At 41.1% G+C, this 19,843-nt stretch overlaps 1 protein-coding gene across 3 annotated transcripts in view; it reads right to left on the bottom strand.

Annotated features, from left to right (window-relative positions):
* Nucleotides 1–19,843, bottom strand: part of srgap2 (SLIT-ROBO Rho GTPase activating protein 2) — an 86,950-nt gene that overhangs the window by 29,428 nt on the left and 37,679 nt on the right. For 2 of the 3 annotated variants that reach the window (XM_041781622.1, XM_041781639.1), the window contains exons 2-3: nucleotides 12,009–12,201; nucleotides 3,875–4,037 (exon numbers count right to left, since the gene is read on the bottom strand). In XM_041781622.1, the coding sequence (XP_041637556.1) occupies nucleotides 3,875–4,037; nucleotides 12,009–12,201 (356 nt within the window). Of the gene's footprint in view, nucleotides 1–3,874; nucleotides 4,038–12,008; nucleotides 12,202–13,279; nucleotides 13,412–19,843 lie in introns of those variants that run through there. The other variant, XM_041781631.1, reaches the window with a different exon arrangement.

Here is a 19,843-nt window from a genome sequence, read left to right as displayed (position 1 = left end):
AGGAAGCAGATAAACGTTTAGCAGAAGAAGAAGACAAAGAAAAAGAAGAACAAGGAGAAGACAAAAATTAAGACCACAAATTAAAAAAAGAAGAAGAGGACGAAGACAGCTCAATGTTGGCAGATGTAAAAAAAAAGAATAGAGTATAAAACCTGAAAAGAGCGGACACAGACACCAAATTGCAGTGATTTGATACATTAAACCTACAATATTCCCATTATTGAAGCTGTATAGTGATACTGTCATCATTTTGCTGATCATTGTATCATCTTGTGACTTCCCCTGTTATTTCCCTTCCTCCTAGTAAATGTGAAGAACTGAGAAAAAATCAAGGTAGCAAAACATGCTTTAAAGCCACAGTAAAAAAGGGGAAACAGACATCATGTTTATTGCTCTATTAGGGAGAATTACAGAGAGGTAGGGTCAGCAGTAGAGAGGTGAGAGCTGCAGAGGGAGGAAGGCGTTGTCAGAGGGAGAGATTTACTGTAGCCTAGTATAAGACAGACGTAACAGGATAACTGAGTTCGTCCCGCCTCGCTCTTTAAAGTGCTGTAGGAGTCTCGTATCAGGTGACAACCATCCAGACTGCAGCCAATCAAAAAGCAATCAGCCACGGTTTAGCCCTCCTATCTATCAACAGAGGATCTTGACCTTTGCCTTTCTCATCTTGCCTGTGGTCGCCTGCCTGGCTCGGCTTCACCGCAACAGGAAGGAGTAACTAGTGCACTTCGTTGGCTCTGATGTCTGTGGTCAATGTAAGACTGTGGACTAATTAGAGCACTTTTACTCAGTGGCACTTGTAGTATTTCAGTGATAAAATCTCATAATAGAATATTTTTTTGTGAATTTCCACTCTCGCTGAGATGAATGCGTTGACTTCTTGAATATGAGCTGTGCGTGTGTGTTTGTGTATGTGTGTTTCATCGCCTCTGGCACTACTAGCACTGACTGGAAATGTCATAAATGAACTAATTATCCTCTTAATTAGCCATAAGAGTGCTCTCTGTGTGTATGTGTGTAGACTGTTTATGACCCAGACTTGATGCAAGCTGCCTGCGTGCCAAAGAACATCCAGTGTGATAAAAATGGAAATCAATGCCTATGACTCAAAAAAGAGTGAGAAAAATGTGAGAAAGAATTCTTGTTTGTTAGAAGATTGTGTGTACACGCAACATGAGATTAGATTGGAAAAGCTGAAAGACAAACTATCAGGTTTTAAATCTGCAGCCTCTGCCGTCACATTCCAGGCACAGACTGCTTCACTTTCACTTGAACATGTGGACTAACTATACCTGGGAGAACTCCCCACTTTCTACATACTTTTCTTACACCCTGTCCACATCCCTACAGTCCCTGATCTTTCCCTTAAACTCTCTGCTAGAACAGAACAAAAAAATACACAAGTAAAATAAAAATAGAAAATTAAGGAATTAACACTAAACAAACCATATATACAAAACCCTCCTTACAAAGATCAGAGAAGAAAATGACTGGCATTCTGCCTGTATTTCAATGTGATGTTTTTCTCTCATGCTGCCTCCTTTCTACCCTCACATCTCTTCTTTTTCTCAACATGTCCTCTTTCTTGCCATCTCTGCCTCATCTCTTTTACCCCAGACTAGAAAGGCAGAGATCAGAGTATGCCCCGACTCAGCTTCTGTATCAACCACAGATAACATAAACTCTCATGGCCCCGAGGTTCAGCCGACTCGCTGTCAGTCAATAAATCAGACATGACAGAAAACAGATGCTGGAGAGAGGGATGGACAGGACAGGATAAAAACCATGACATGGACTCAGCTTTTTAGAGTATACTTGGTACTGGATGTAATGCCAAACACAGTTTTCAGTATTCTCCGATAAATGGCTAAATCCAGAATATCGGCATCAATAATAGGCCAGGCAGATAATCTGTCTACCCCTAATTTGATTTTGATTGTATCCAGATTAAAAGTCACGCATAATTAGGCATAATAAGTAGAATGCTGATTTGACTGGCAAGGACATGCTATATAGCTCAAGGCATCCCTCCTTAACCTCAACAAGTGGGTGACATCATTGCAACTACATCCATGCTTATACAGTCTATATTCTTTTCTCACTGTTTCTTACAACACTATCAAACAGTTGTTCCAACATTCAGCAACTTCCTCAGTAATGGTGGAATTATAAAGGTTGTTTGCACCTGACCCTGAATGTCCATTGGGTCAGAAAGTGGAGGACGCCTATCAGGAATGGAGGAAAGTTAGTACTTAACAGCTGTAAATGGATCGCTGCAATGCACCTATAATCAGAAAAATTCTACATACACTGAAAACAATCCAAAAAGTGATTTTTACCACAGTTTAACAGATTTACCTGGCATAGAGGTGATCAATATCACAAATACTCAGTTCTGCCGGCCTCCTAGCGTCATCTAGCCAGATGGAGGGAGACAAGTGTCTAGAGGAATCTTGTACTGAGATAAGTGGCTGGCTGAGCCCCTTTAACATAAAAAAAACTCATTTTGTCAAACATGCTTTAATTGAAATGGTGATAGACTATAATCCAATTAAACCTAGTGGGGTGAGTGACCTAGAGATGGTGAGCCAATCTCAAACAAGCCTTCACAACAAAACTGCCTTTTTTATGTAAGCTCCTGTTTGAGTTTCCCTTCCTCTATCCTTTGTTGTTATTCAATCCACATTTAAAAAGCCAAACTAGTACCAAATGAAGAGCAGTTTTGGACCAAACAACCAGCTCTCTTTTAAGGGCGCACTCACACTAGACCATCCGTACCATGCCTGGGCCCGTTTCAGCCTAAAGTCAGGTATGTTTGGCCAGTGTGAGTGCAATTGTTCCGTGCTTCGGTGCAGCACGCTTTGCAGCCCTGGCAGGAAGGACGAGGTGGGCCTAGGCATGGCATGGATGGCCTAGTGTGAGTGCACCCTTAAAAGAGACGGATTTCCTGTCACAATGAGAGAGGCTGGATGTTGCTAAAACAGACATCAGCTGAGGAAACATGGGTAAGATCAAAGTTTAATGTGCTAAACCATGACAAAACTGTACTGAACAAAACCGGATCGCTCTGTGGAAACAGACCAATACATGAGTGTTTGTTACACTACTTGTCCAGGCTTTAGACAGAGGCTTTTTTCATTCCTGCCTACTGCCATTTCTCCATAAGTTTTTTAAAACTGTTTTTTAAATTTTATGTCTGATTATTTCTCTACTTCCGGGACACAGAGGTAGCTTAGGAATTAAGAATGTTTGTGTCTTTGCACTTTGAATGCTTGGCAGAGTTGTAGAAAGCTCAAAGCATGGTCTTTTTGGTAGTGTTTGGAGTCATTAATTGCCCCCCCCCCAAGGGGTTATCTCTGCTGCTGTGTGGCGTCCTTTGCGAAAAACCCATAGGAAGAGGCAGAAAGCTAACATCAGCTCTTTTTAATGGTTGCTGATAAGTCTCTCAGCATGCTGCTAATCTCGAAAAATGGTCACACGTACGTCTAGATTTTTAATATTTTACCAGCACTACAGATGTTAATCAACCTGTAAATCTGTTAGCAGAAAATGGTAAGAATTTGTCAGATTCCCCTCATTCAAAGGACTTGCAACCCTTAAAATGAAGCGGAATATTTTTGTAGGAGCTCCCCACTCATGGGGGGATGTCAGCGGAAAATAACAGCTCTGTGATTGGCTAAACAGCTACATACTTCATATTATGAGTTGGAAACAGTTGCTTAGAAACCAGCTTTGAGTATTGAGCAGTAGTTCATATCATTAGACCGTATTTACAAAAACATGAGTCACAATTATCAGTGGGGTTGCCAATCCACCCTAAGAAGCAGGTTCCTTCACTTTGCATTCCTTTTTGTTCGTTTGAGTTTGTGTCTACCTTCTTAAAGAGGCGTCCTGTGTCCTCGCTGATCTGTGCAAAGCGGGGGATGATGTTGTTGAGGTAGAGGTCGGACAGAGTGGCGTGGTCGCGGCTCTCCCTCTTCACCTGAAGCAGCAGCAGGTTCCAGCAGTTCACAGGGGATAAAATACTCTGCTCCTTCCTACAAACACACATGCACAGAGAGGGGTCTTAAAATGTATTCAAGCATCTTTTTAGATAAATGCCCATCATTAAGTCTCTTTCATCTTCTAATCTACCCTTTTAATCCAGCTGAAAGATGTGCACACACAAGGAACCAGATGCTTACTTCATTTAAATACAGAAATAAGCATACTTAATAAAAAACACGCTCTTTTGTCTTTTCAGGAAGATGACACAAGGCTTTGGGATAAAAGAGGAGAGGCGGGATTAAAGCCCAGACAGATTTATGCTAACACTCACATGCGGACACACAGACACACACAGGGTCAGCGAGCCAGCCCAAACAGGGGATTCAGCCAGGGTACAAAACCCAGCAGGAGGATGTAAGACTCCCCCACAGGCACAGCTGTCATAGAACGAGGAATAAAAGGAGAAAGAAGTGAAAAAAGACAGAAAAAAGGAAGATTTAAAGACTGGAATGATTCCAATAACAGTCTAATAGCTCAATACTGTTTCTTTGTCTTTGCTTCAAGTGCCCATAGAGCCACTCCACAGATACCCCCTCAATGCCCTGCTCACAACCACAACACAAGCCACAATGAGTGTGTGAGTACAGTATGTGTTATGGATGATCCATGGATGATCTAGTGAGTAAAATGGATTATGAGTGAGTGTAAGTGGATGAAAGACTGTCTTTGTGTTGTTAAGAGCAGCTTTAACTGGATAGAGACAGCAAAGAACTGCAAGGCATTTACATCACACACACAAACACACACACAAGCATGCACACACAAGCAGATGGAGGTCAGAAAAAGTAGAACAGTGACCCAAGCATACACAAGGTCAGACAGACAGAGAAAGTCTTTGACCGAGGGGCATGAAGTGGGGGTGGTGTCTGCAGGGAGGTGTCTGTGTGGGAAAGTATGGTCTGATGAGATGAGTCATCCACAGTGATGTGATATGCTGGTACTGGCTGTCACTGCTCAGATGGTCAGATGACTAACTGAGTTATAACAATGATTTCAAGGAAAAGACAAAAGCATCCACCTACAGTTTTATTTTGAAAACTCCAGTCATGTTTTGTGCTCAAGTTAACCGGCAATCATGTGTCTGTACCATTTTCTGCTGTCTGCTCTTTTCCTTCTTGTCTGTCTTCACCTCTTGCACAACATTTTCTGTCCAACCAAAAGCAGCTTCACGGTTCCTCTATTTGCTCAAGCAACTCTTCCCCCCCATGTGACATGTCACCCTCAGTCGACCAGCGATCACCATGGTGATGGCTCTGCAGCGGCCAGTGGAGTATCAGCGGACTATCCCTCTGACCCTCAGCTATCACATGGCAAACATTGAAATGTCGCCGGCCCTCTGAAGGTCACACGGTGCACACTTGATACGAGGTCTGTCTTCGGGTCGGGTGCTGCCTGGTGACTCACAGTGGAGGGAAAATGCTAAACGGTCCTTTACATTCAGGATCAAAACACACAGCATTAACCAGAGCATCACTGCTGGTGGTTTTCTTTAAGTGGGACAGACTGAACGTGTGAAGCTGAGACTAAACTTGAGATAGCTGAGCTTGAGGCAACAAGCTGTAGATATGCCAGATGTTTGAAGATTTTGTTTTTAGCTGCATTTAGAAACAGGTCTGGCTTCACAATGGAAAAGAAGAACAGTTAGAGCTCGAAGTCTTGTTACTTCTGTTTGTCTTTATGTCATTTTTACCTCCGCCAAGGAGGTTATGTGATCGGCTGGGTTTGTTGTTAGTTGGTTTGTTAGCAACATAACTCAAAAAAGTTAAAGGCGGATTTTGATGAAATTTTCAGGAAATGTCTGAAATGGCATTAGGAAGAACTGGCCCCAAAACAAGTTAAAAGTCCTGTTTTCAGATTAAACTAAATTTTGCATTTCAAGTATGGAGGAAGATCAGAAGCACAGAATCCAAGGTGCTTAAAGCCCAGTGTTTTTGCCTTCCACAGTCAATGATGGTTTGAGGTGCCATGTCATCTGCTGCTGTTTGTCCACTGTGCTTTATCAAGCCAAGAGTCAACACTTGTCAGCCGTCTACCAGGAGATTTTAGAGCACCTTATGCTTCCATCTGCTGAGAAACTTTACAGAGACACTGAATTCCTTCTCCAGCTGGACTTCGTACCTACCCACAGTGAAGCCAAAACTACCAGAAACTGGTTTGCTGACCATGGTATTAGTGTGTTTGATTGAACCCCATAGAGAACTCTAAGGAAATGTATAGAGGAAGATGAGAGACACCTGACTCAACGATACAGAGGAACTGAAGGCTGTTACGATTACTGAGTCCATAAATGAGCAGAATTTTCTTGAAGGTCATCATGTCTGTATTATAAATCCGTTATTTTACTGGTGTTTGTGATATTCTAATATTGACATAGTGAATATTTTTTATTTTTGTGAGCTATAAGCCATAATCATCAACATTTAAACAAAAAAAGTACTGAAATATTTTAGTTTGTACAAGATTTATGATTTATTAGAATATATGGAAGTTTCACTTCTTGAATTAAATCACTGGGAAAAATGAACCTTTGACTTTTAGCAACTTTTAGCAACCTCCTTTATAAGATATGATATAGTTTCAAAATTCACTTGGTCAAAAATCCCATGTACTGTGAGACAGTGGAACTAGATGTGCTGAAATGCTGACACTCCTCTGGGTTTGAGGACTCATCACTGCATCGTCATGTATGAAACTTGAAATTTGTGTATAATTTGTGTAAATGTATGATGAAATTTGAGACAGAAGCAGATTTCCTAATGAAATGTGTTCCAAACATAGAAAATTTTTAATAAACTTCTTTAAACAGCCTTTAAAAAAAAAAACATTCTCTTTGAACCAGCATTGAATGGCTTTTTAACTGTAGTTACAGATCTCTTGAAAATGTCATCTAAACAGAAAAATGCCTGCTGGGAAAAGTCAGGAGAATAGCTGTGATACGGGCAGACATTTTCAGTAATAGCAGCCCTATAATGAGATTTTATCGGCTCAGTTCAATTCAAGTGATGATTCTCTTTCATTCTGCTTCTTATTGAGTTTCGGTTCCACTTCCTGGCACATTATATAATCATAATTGAGACCAAAGCATGCTGAAAGAAAACAGACTTATTAGATTTAGGATGCCATGAAACAGCAGTTTATCATGTGCTCTTTTATCCAGGTTATAAAGGATACTACAATGTTTCATTGCTTTAGATAAATGTTAACTCTTGTTTTCACTTGAGCTTGTAATAACAGCTTTAGCTGGTTTAGCCATTATAGTGACTAATGGGGGTAACAAAATCGTGTTCTTTTGTCATTTTATTTACTACGCAGCACAAAATGCAGTACAGACTTTTTCAACATGGAATTTATTGAGTGATTGTTTAGTAATTCTTCAGTATGGCTGTTTAAATCTTTTAAATGTGAAACTACTTTGGTGTGTTGGTTAATTTTAAAGCTTTCGATAATGAAAAATGAAGACCAGAAAGAGTGATATAGTCATGACTGATGCAAAGCAGCGACATGTGGTCACAGGCCCATGTCATCTAACATAATGCTGTAGTAATGTGTCCTGAAAGAGACTGCAGCATATTAGTGGAGATTCTAGCCTGATATTTAGCATAAGGCTATGCTTTCAATCAGGGTGCAACTTGTGAGGGCTTCTCCATGTGACCAATCGGCCTTTCAGCCTCAGGGCACACACAAACACACACAATACAGTTAAACCGTCTAACCCCCACCACCAATGCCATACGCGCTCTGCCAAATAGCGGGAATACCAGGGGTCTCCACGGGATCAACATGCACACACACTTGCACAACCTTCACATCCCGCATACTCGGAGCCCAGCCACAGACACACACACCTAGATTCAGGCACACGAAAATACACACACACATAACCGGAAAATAGCTGAAATTCCAGCGTGGCACCCGTGCTGAGCGGCAGCAGATGCAGGGAGAGACTGTTTGATACACAGATGTTGGATAAGGAGAGAGGCATACAGAGAAACTGGGAGGACGGTAGAGAGAGATAAACAATAAAAGGTAAAGCTTTAACTCTTGTCAGTCAGTAAAATGTATTTTTATGGCCTTATAACATCTTGATAAGTTATGACAGGAGCATTCCTGCTGCAGCTGCTGCAGTAGCCGACCTGCTCAACTCCATATTTTATTCTGTCCTTTGCCCTCCCCTCTGCTTTACTTGTCTTCCCTCCCCCAACATGCAGCATACACTCTGCTACAGTCTCAGTATTGATCTGAGCTGGAGGGTCTGTGTGTGTGTGTGTGTTGTATGAGCTTGGGGTCTGTCCTCTAGGTTGGAATTGGGTTTCATTTAGAGCACCTATCGATCTCTTTTAGTCTGAGCCCCTGTTTATGTGTAAGGGCATGGATTTGGGTTTGCCCCACAGCAGAGAAATAAATGTTTTTGTACAAGAGTGTGATGCGTAACAAAAGAGAAAAGAACAGCAAGAGGGGAGAAAAAAGGAAGGTGGCTGTAATAGAGGTTATGGTTCATAGGAAGTTAGAAAGGGAAAGAAGATAAGCAGAAGAGGAAAGTTTTTGATCTTTTCGGAAAATCCAGAGCATTATAACGTCAGCAAGGGTTTCCTGTACAACAGAGGGCTTCCAAACAACATCTATAGTGGTGATAAAGCTATGTAACAAATAGTAATAAACCTTAACTTTCAATATCAGGGTATATACAGAAAATCTAACATCAAATTTAATACCTACTTAGCCTGTGGCTCCTTTCCCTCATGTATCTTCCCTATCTCTCATCCCTGTTTCCATCTCGATCCACTGTCCTCCTCTTTGAGTTAAGGCATAAAAGCCCCAAACATATATAAAAATGTGACAACATAGTCAAGAAAACGCAGATAATGTTTGTTGCAGTACATAAATAAAGCTTTCTTGGAGATATCAGGAGTGCTAACATTAACAGACTCTGTGCCGGTATAACACTAGGCAGAAGCTCCATTGAAAATTCGGTTAAATGTTAACATGCCTCAGTGTCAGCTCCAAAGCCTTTATCTCTAATCACTTCTCAGAAAACTTGCATTTGCCTTTTACTTGCATGCTAACATATTTAATCGCATAGTTAACTCGCTAGCTAGGGACACAGTGGAGCTTTAAGGATGCACTGATAGTATAAACAAGCATGCTAAATGTGGTTGGATCTGGTGGGGAGCCATCAGAATCTCCCTCGTGCTTACAACTGCATTTCAAAAACAAAAGCAGAAAACCTAGACCACATTATCTTTCGTCAAATAAAAACAGCGACAAAATTGAAAACCCTTAATGTCTGTTATTCAAGACTTTCGTACTTTTTAAAAGGCTTAAATTTTGCTAACTTGATTTTATCAGCTTTTAGTACTTTTCAAGAACCTGAAGACACAGGGAAAAAAATCTGAATTGTTTGTGAATAAACATTGAAACAAGTGCCACAAAAATACAATCTTGAAATGAAGCCTAAGTGTCCTGGGACGAGATGTTTGCAGTTTAACAATTAAGAATTTCTTGACCACTTGCATTTTGTGTTTTTCATTGTTTAATTTTGTCCAATTTCATCCAATTTTTTTTTAATCTCTAATCCTATCTATTATTTTTTGTCTTTATTACTATTTTTCAGCATTGTATTTTGTATTTTTTATTTTATTTTTTAATTTTATTATTTCTTTCATTTACTACTTGAATATCATGTCTGTTCTGTTATTTCTCATCAATAATTTAAAAAAAGTATATATATATTATATATATATATATTTCTTTTTTTAAAGAATTCCTCAGGCCTTGTTTACACGACACTGTTCTACTCCTTTTTCCGAATTCAAGTTTTTCCACGTTCAGACGGCAACATTTTGAATACAATTTCCATGCACACGAGGCTGCAGGAAACACCAAAAATGCTGTAGTGAAGTGATTTACTGCACAGTAAATCTGTCTCTACAACAAGGACGGTACTGCACGTTCACTGTTTTACATGTGTTTTTGTCATCAAGATAATATGAAACATTTTTTATCATACACGGGTGCATGAGAGTAGTTCTTCACTAAATCCTCCTTGTCATTTCCATCGTAGTGTGGCAGTGCCCTAATCTGGGTGAACAGCATGATTCATGTTTACACAGGACAAGGGAACAAAACCATGCCCGAGCACAGCACATTCAACAGCAAGCAGAGTTAGAAACCGGGTTCCTGCAGATCCTTACAAAGTCTGAAATTGGACGTTTCAAATTCAAAAGCCATAAAAAGCCTTTAAAACCCTGAGCAATGACGCTGTAGCGCCGCATTATGTAATAACGCCACATTATGTAATAATGTAATGCATTTTCCATCCATCATGTAATAACGCCGCATTTTCTAAGCCACTAGGCAGTTAGGGTTAGGGCAAGGTAGTTGGGTAGGGCATACCTTGGAGCCCACACTAAGTCCTATGGTTAAGGTTATTACATAATGCACCGTTATTACATAATGTGGCTTTACAGACGCTAAAATGAAAGCAGAGCAGCGACGGAGAGGACAGTACTCAGGCACGGTACAAAACATCCTTTTTAACATTTAAAAGACTTATTTTGCATCAAACATCAAAACTGGTTTAATGTCTGTGGGTATGAAAAAGCAACATGCTGAAAAACTTTTGGTTTGTGCTTGTAAAATAATATTTTTTCCAGAGGATCTTAATCTACACTTGCTGGAAGTCAGCCCAAACAGTGTTTTACATTTAGTATCTATTTCTCCAAGTTTCATCACTTGTATAGGATCCCTGCATATTTCTGGAAGCAGCATGAAATATCAAGAATGGGTCATTTTCATTTAATCACTCTTCTGAGAAAATAAGTAATGACTGACACACAGCTGTCCCACAAATCCAGACACACTTGCTGCAGCTACCCCTGTCCCCTTGGGTTGTTTGAGCTGTGGTAATGATGTATTAATGATGCCGCAGTAATGATCAGAGAGCTCTACAGTCCCCTTAGATCAGAACAACATATTAATCACTAAACACATTTTCATCGAATGAGTGTTGCCAGCTGTATAAACTCTACTCTACATGGTTACACCTGTGTTTCCAAGCTGAAAGCTCCTCCAAAAAATGCTTCATTCTGAATTTCTACAAGGTTTTTTTAAACATTACTCAAGATGGCAGATCTTGATCCCAGGCTAGATTGGAGGTATATTTACTCCATGCTTTATTTACCTTTGTAAGCACTGAATTTGTGGTCGCGTGTGTGCTTTTTTTGATTAAGTTAGGTGGCAGCTCAGCAAATCTTTACCCACAGAGAAACAGACTGCTCCCTTGCAGTAAAAAACGCCAGATAAATTATACAAGAACACACCCTGCTGCTAGAGCTGATGAGCTACAATGTGTTATATGTGTGTTGTGTATCATTAAAAAAGAGAGAGAGAGAGAGAGAGAGCAAAGCAGAGAGTGAGATAGGCCTCCTTTATGGAGAGAATCCCCGCTTGGGCAAGGTTATCCACACAGCACGACACGGCAAAATAGTCAGAGCACAAAATCACCACCTGGCACTCCTGGCAGGATTTAAAGACACAGACAAACACACACACGAATAGACTCCCAGGAGGTCCCTGGTGACTGGAACTACAATCCTTATGAAATGTACAAGCTATTAATAAGTAGACATTTTGATATACCAAAAGGAGAAGTACTGGATGATGTAAGTTTGTATCTTAAAGACTGACACACTCTATTCCCTTGCCATTGCTCTCAGCCATCCTTCTGTTTCACTTCTTTGCGTGTCTGTACTTCTCTTTTCTCAGAAGGAAGTTAACTATCTCACAGCACTGAGCCCTTTCCAAAGTGCTAAAAGTATATTTTTACCTTTTTTATTTGCAAAATAAACTTAAATGATGAAGAAGATCCCTAATTTTTGATGCTTGACCCACACAAATAAAATCAGCAGTATACTAACAGCATGCTACCAAGTGTTGTGGTGCTTTCTCTGTGTGTCACATACTTTAGTAGATGGTCCTTGGTGCTGCGAGTCTTGGTGAGAAATCTCTCTGCCAGCTTCTCCAGGTTGCGGCTGTAGTCCACCTCGATCTCGGCCTTCTTCCTGAAGAAGTCCTGCAGGTCTTGCAGCAGCTGCACCCTCAGCTCACACTGCTGGTCCAGACACTTGAGCTGCTCCACTAGCTGGGCACGGATCTCTGTGGAGGAAACGAAAAAAAAGAGAGAATTGAGTTATCATTTTAACCAACTTGATTATTCTGAACACAAGCCAAAAGTAATTAACACTTGGGAGGTGCAAAGGAGAATCTAGAGTGAATTTTTTGTCACCTACACTTTGATATCAAATGGATCTTTCCAGGAAAAAAACGTGAATGTTGTGCAATTAACGCTGTATATATCAACTGCTGACAGTAAGGTTGTCAAAAATCTAGACAGTTTGCCACTTTTGATCCCCCCCAAAAAACACAATTTCAACAATCTTAGTGATCAAACCTTTTAAAAATTGCTGAAGCTTAAAAATCAGTGACCCAAAAGCTTCCATAAGCAAAAGAGAGAGAGCATGCCTGCAAATTTTGGTTTCCACAATAAGAAATCACAAAGCTTAAAGTGACAGTCTTTGTTGACAATGCAGCGCTATCATTAAGACACGTCCCATAGCAAAGCCTAAGAAAGTTCAGAACAGTTTCCTCTTTACAGCTGATGTGGAAGGAGTCCAAATCAAGTGAAACACCTGGCAGAACTAAAACACATCAGCCTGAGTTTGGCCGAAATCCACCCTCACTCCCATCGGTCCTAAAAGCACAGACTGCTGTACGTGTGTGAGTGAACATCATCAATAGTGCGTATGCGGATTGGCTCTCCTCTTCCACACACATCCAAAGACATCTCCAGAGGCAGTCATTTATCCCCGCTTATCACTTTTCATTTTCCTTCTGCCTGCTTCCCCTCTCCCTCCTCCATACTGCTCTCCAGTCTGGCCTCAAATTAATAGAGTGCACTCAGCACAGACACACACTCAGAAACCACATTCAATCACTGGTTACAAGAAAGTCCTCTGGAGAGCCCGGCCCGATGCAGTTGCTCTGGACTGGGATGCACAAACGACACGAGCGTGCACTTTACCCACCCAAGCACACACACATGATGATGATAAGCTGGATCAGTGCTGACAGCTGACAGATTAATGCTATGCTCTCATAGCTGTCTGCCAATGCTGAGTAGACTGCACATGCATCCTTTTAGACAGTTAACAAACAACACACAGTTCTGTCCTACCTTTACATCGCTGGCTGAAGAGAAAGCGGATAGTTTTGTCCTCCATCCTGGCCTTTGACATACACACTCATTCAAACACACACACTTTCACGGGCGGACAGAGTCAGCCGTCCGTCCATCGAGCCAGCTGACAGCGACTGTTGATGCTGCCTTTGTTGTTCAACAGCTGAGAGTGCAGTTTCTCTTTTACCACATAGAGAAGTGGAATATCTAAATGTGTCTGTGACCACCCCCTCCTCCCCGTCGTCTCACACTTCTCTCTGCTTTGCTCGTAAACACAGACCTAAACAATTTGCCTCTAGCTGGCGGCTGCATGCGCTCACAGTCATTCTTCGCAAATTAAAAGGCCAGAAGAGAGGAGGAGTTTTGTGGCAGTATGACACAACGGTGCAAACACTCACATGCGCAACAAATAAATGCATCCACACACAGCCTGTGTCTGCACTAATGAGCGAGTGTGAGCACTTGCTTTGACAACATGTGTTATTGACTCGTGGTCTGAACGTCTGAATGTGTGAGCGTCTTATCCTCCTCAATGATAGGCAGTGAGTTAGTGTCCTGCCTCCCCAGACTGCAACATAAAACTTTGCAATGGCAGCTCTTGTAATTAGTCGAAATATCACAAGAACCACATGCACAAAACCTCATGTGCTCCCACCCAGGAGGGGCTAAGGTGACAGAATGCATGAGGTAATCTGCAGGATGGTAGTTTGACACCTCTCATGACACAAATGTTTAGAAAGCAGGTTTATTGGCGATACAGTAATTGAATATAGTGGCTGTTCACTCATATGGCTACTTTTTTCTGTAGTAATGCTCAAGGTGTGAAAATGAAATTCTGTCATACAAATGTGTTCTGATGGCTAAAACAAATTTGCAGCAGCTAGCTAGCAACAGTTTGTTCAAACAGCAGCTACACTATAAAAATGAATAGGAGGGTCCAACATGAAATAGTTAAATAACAGGTTTCACAAATATTTTTGGGTTGAGGGGCCAAACTTAATACTTAATGTTGCCACTTATGTGGCATAATATGCTCATAGTTAAAAATGCTGAGTTGACAGAAAATTTTCCCAGATCAAATATATAGTTCAGTTGGCTCAACTTTATTTAGTTAGTAGTTTATATAGCTAGCCTACAGTATATTAAGCTCACATCATACCCGCTAACACAATGACCCTCTGATGAATTTGACTATTTTTTAAGTATTTTTTTTTCTATTTAGACAAGTGGATTAAACACAATTTAGATGGGTGTTTAGCCAAATGGGAAATAGAAGCCTGGGAACATCCTGATTTTTTACAGTGTTATGTTTCCAACAACTTCCTAGCTAACTTTAGTGTTCATTGGTAATACACAATAAATTATGTTTAAGTGCTATATGAAGTTACTCTAAGTTAGCTTCAGAATGGTTAACACATAAAGATCCTAACTAGCTAGGCTATGCTAACAACATAGCTTACCAAAAAGCTAAAGGTAAGAGGGACCATCGACTACCGTCTAGGAACCAAAAACTGTATTGTTACATTTCAGATATTTCACATAATAACTTTACTGTTCAGTGAATTGTACATAAAACAATACGCTAGGCGTACAAAGCTAACATTTCTTTGTGTCAGCTTCTGGTGGGAATCATATCAGCTTTACAACTAGCTAGGCTAGGCTAACAATATAGCTTGCCCAAAGGGTCAGCTAAAAAACACAACCACCTAGTGTTTTACAAGCAAAAAAAGTATTGGGGAGTTTCATTAAGCTTTAAAGATGATTGCAGGTGCAGTTAACTACATTACATAAAGGAAACTATCAAATTTGTATGCGTTATAGATACAAATAAATACCTTCAGTAGACTAATGTCGCCTTCAAATACACCCATGTAAGTAAAAACATACAACTATGTATATGGAAAAAACTGGTAATGTGAGTTAGCAGGTGGATGATTTTTAGCTCTTATTTAGCAATAACTAACTGGTAATGGAGAGTAGTTTATTTGGTAATCTGACCACCAGTTTTCTGTACTATTAATTGCTTTGAACACCAACAGTCAAACTAGGATGAAGGTTTATTCCAAATAGCATCTCAGCCCTCATCTCTATATATTGTAACTACTGGCTGCTATATTCAAATAGAAGCTTTAAATAAAGACACTGTTATCGTCCTAGACAGAAGAGAAGTGGGAGTTAAAAGAAACTAACTTTGCACAGCAAAGAGGAGATGCTTTTGAGAAAGATCGACACAGGTCTTCTCTTAACCTCATCTCTCTGTTAACAGGATGTGAACTGGAATGTAACGCCTCCAAACCCACCCCTCCGTACAGACCAGTCACATTTTCCAGGCGAACGAGGGCAGGTCTTGTAATCAGGCTCTGGGATTCTACTTTACTGATGCTCTCCTGTCTCTTTCCTCCTCCTCCTCCTACACTGTCTGAGGAGCTGAGGGCTGTCTGGCTCTGTCTGCCTTTCCCATACACTTTTCACTCTCAGTCTCTTCCCTGCATAATAACCTGTATACTGTTGATTCTGATTGCTTCTCTTCTTTTAGATGATTGATCTTCTCCTGTTTTGGCTCTGTCCAGTCATGGGGGCCACCAGTTGCACTGTTTTGAGTGGGTGGAATTGTGTGCATGTATACCCACTATGTATATGGTTGGTTTTCTAAAGACAGAAAATGTGAGCAATAAATGCCGGATAAATAAGGCGCCCAATGTCTTTTTTGCTTCCAACCACTTCACCCATACCTGCCCCTCCTCAGCATCAATTATTGATTGGTTAGCTTAGTCTGACCCAGAAAACGGAAGACAAAAACAAAGAGAGATGTTGGATAGAGACGGTGTAACCACTGGAATGGCATTACCACCATGATCAGTGCCTGCAGTTAATATTGCTTGAGGCAGAGGCTGAAGGCACAGTTGGACTCAGACGTGTTGGCGCATACAAATGTGTGGATGCATGCTCAGAAGGGATGACAACTAGAAAAGGAAAATAAAAAATGCAACAAAAACACCATCAGCTTTGGTCTGTGTAGCTGGAAGCTGACAGAAGTGATGCTTGCCCTGGATGCTGGCCTACATATATGAGCCACATACTGCTGCGAGCACTCATTATACCTGGAAACACCCTGGGCTATGGACAAAACACACACACGCACAACGTGGCAGCGTGACACTGTGAGTCCAAGCTGTCACTCTGAGCTGTTTTGGCAGCAGCTATCCAGCACCGCTCCTGAAAAGCCCCACCCCAGATCCGTCCTCCTCAATTACTGGACACGCTTGCAGAGTCACACACATGCACGCAAACTTACACATGCACATGGTAAGTGTTCACAAGTAGACGTGATGGGTGTTAGAGACAAGGTTTGAACTGGCTAGAGAAGGAGGGCAAGAAAGGGAATGAACAAAAGAGCAGCAGCATGGACACAAATGGCTAGTATATAAGATAAATGTAAAAGTTAATTCTGCTTTACATGGTCTTAATTTAAGTTGTTGACTTTAAACCCCCATCACACAAGCAATCCTAAAAAAATCCTAAAATTATCTGGATGAGCTGCAGTTGTGCAGGCGAATGGCTAAATATTTACTCTTTTAACCAAACTTTTTCTTGCCAGGCTCTTAATAACCACATGAAGTTGGGATTAGGTGATGTGAGAATGCAGCAGGTAATATTCATGAAAATTCAGTACAAGCGAGTGGGCGTTGGTGATGTTTATTGCATGCGACAGGTAAGAAACTGGTGGGATCTTGTGCATGTAATGAAGCTGCTTTATACTCAAATTCTGCTTGCCAGTATGCTCCTTATTGTCCTCATTGGGAAGTCATCAAAATACACATTGAGTGCCTATTAAAAATATTCACCCCCTTGGATGTTTACCCTTTTGTTAGACACTGTAGCCCTGAAATAAAGGCAAAAACTTATCTGAACATCCTATCAAGTCATGTTAGATCAAAAGTGATAGAAAAGAGGGAAATCAAGCAGTTGAGACCCCTGTTGCAAAAAAAGGATGATCCTTTAAATGCAAGACCCAGTGCCAGCATTTGGTTTGAGTGCCCAAAGCCTGTGCCAGGTCATCAGTGAACACAGTGGGAACACACGTGCACACAAAACACCCTCTCTGAACAGTTAACATGTACTGATAAACCCTAGACACCCAACCAGTAGAAGTGCCTACCAGCAAGGTTGAGTATTACCTGTTCTGTCTGTGTTTCTATGTGTGCGTGTGAGCAGGCATGCTGCACACTGTGTTTATGCAGTGAGGCCTGGTCTTTGTTGCTCTGGGGTTGATACTGCAGCACAGAGCAGTGGAGGAGAAGAGGAGGGGGTGGAGGGTAATGGTTTTGAGTTGTACCACTGTGAGCTCATACTATTGTCCTCAGAAGAATGAAAGAAGAAAGAAGCAGAAAGGAAAGAACAGAAAGCAGTTTTTAGAAAAGGAGGGGGGGGGGTGCGTGTGTGTGTGTAGGGGGGGTACTGCGTCACAGTGAATAATATGTCCATTCATCCCTACACTCACAGGAAGACAGGACAGAGAGGCAGGAAGTCAGTCGGGCCGGTTCACTGCCAGTAGGGAGCACACGGGAGGGGAGGGTCGTACTAAAACAACCCCAGGAAGCACGTGTGTGAAGACGGAGAGCAGCAGAATGGGGGGTTGGACTGAGGTGTGAGTTTATTCCAATGAAAGGGCCTGAAGAAAAACAGGCAGCTGTGGAGTTCACCGACATAACCCTTCGAACCTGAGACCAAGCAGGAAAAGAAGGAAAAGAGACTGGCGGAGAGAAAAACGGGGCCAGCGGTTTGCAGGTTGAAAGGGGGCAGCAGTGTGTGGGTGTGTGAAAATGCAAAGCTATAGGTTGTGATTTTTCAGCCTCTGAATGTGAAGGCAGTCTGAAGCCTCAGGTTGCAGGTAGTGTTTCCTAATGAGATTCTTCAGCTGGGTGGACTCTATTAGTTCCAGACATGCCTAATACTACTTCACTGTACACACATGCATGCACACACACCAGACGTGCACGGCTGAGTAGAGGAAAGGATAAAATGACAGTACAGTAAGTGTTGGAGGGAAAACTATTGCAGGAATGGAAAGATTCCAGCCAATGTCTTTTCCTTGGGTCTGGACTTTACCGTGAAAACAAACACACACACACACACACGGACACACTCGCACTAAAACTTATATAGGCATTTCCTCTCTCACACGGTTCTTGAAACCTTTAGGAAAAGCAGTGTCGTCTTAAGGAGGCAAGTTAACGAGCTTAGTGACTTTTAGACATGGAAAACACGGCCGAAGCCAAACCACTGCAAACCTGCTCTGAGCGGCCTGGGGAAGAGAGAGACTGGAAGCAGAGAGACAAGCAGAAAGACAGCCAGGCACGGGAAGCAAGAAGTAAAAGCTACTCTGAGCCAGGAGGGAGTATAAATAAGTAACGAACGGGAGATTTTAGAGGTTAAAAAGTTATTTGTATCTCTTTGGTGCTTAAAAATGCTACTTTTTTCCTGAAAGAACTGAGGGATGCTTTCAGCTGAGCACAGAAACATCCTCTGACCTCTCCGCTTTCATACAAAAACACATAAAGACACAAACAAACACTCTGAATGCAGTTATTAAACCCTGATGACTCAAGAAATGCAAAAGGGGATTATAAATGTTGGACTTGCTGACACAAAAGAGCTTATTTCCAGCCATCATTAGTGAGCATTTCATAAACACCGAATGAGAACGTTATCAGGAAAAGTTAAACTTTGTGAATTGCATTAAATGTCTTTCCTGAAGTCAGATCGATATTATATGACTGATGCACTGCAAGACAATCAACCCGGTTATAAAGTCATCATGATATCTGATGGCCTGAGGAATATAGCATGCTCTTAGAAAGAAAAAGTACAGACTTAATACAGTGCTGTGCATAAGTTTAAGGCATGTTTGGGCCAAAAATTGACTCCATAGACGTGATGAATAAGCTGCCTATCAGGCAGGAAGAAGGACTGACACAACCCTGGTCATGCTCTGGATGTCCTTATTTTCTATCAGCAGAAAATCATCTGTTGAGAAAAATAACAAAGAACACACCTTTAGAGCGGAGTAAGGGGTGGATGTAGGGAGTAAGCATGGCCTAGAGCAGTGGTTTTCAAGTGGTGTGTCAGGACCCAAAATTGAAGCTCTTTCCAGAAGGTCAGGCATGTGCCAGGAAATAAAATGTGGCAAAATGTCTATGTACAGAAGTTTTAAGTGGAAATACAGTAAAATCATACATGCATTTTTGAATTTTTCTATGATGATGAGTAAATTTCAGCTTATTTATCTCCTTTTCTTCGGATAACAAAGTTTGTTTCCTGAAATAACGGGAAAATTCTTTGAGAAATTGCCAAATTTTCATGGTGTCTTCACAAAACAGAGTAAAATTAGATGTATGCATGATTGTACTTAGTTAATTTATAATAATTTGTTTTTAAAACATCTTTTGTCTTGTGTCTCTGTCCAGTTATGTGTGTTTCCATTTCAGGTCCAAACTGTATCATTTTTAATTCGATAAATTTGAGTGGTTGGAAATGTTTATAAATTTTGGTTGTGATTTC

The sequence above is a fragment of the Cheilinus undulatus genome, linkage group 3 (assembly GCF_018320785.1).
Source record: "Cheilinus undulatus linkage group 3, ASM1832078v1, whole genome shotgun sequence".
NCBI lineage: Eukaryota > Metazoa > Chordata > Actinopteri > Labriformes > Labridae > Cheilinus > Cheilinus undulatus.
The sequence above is the reverse complement of the archived record's forward strand: the minus strand, read 5'-3'. Positions and strand labels throughout refer to the sequence as shown.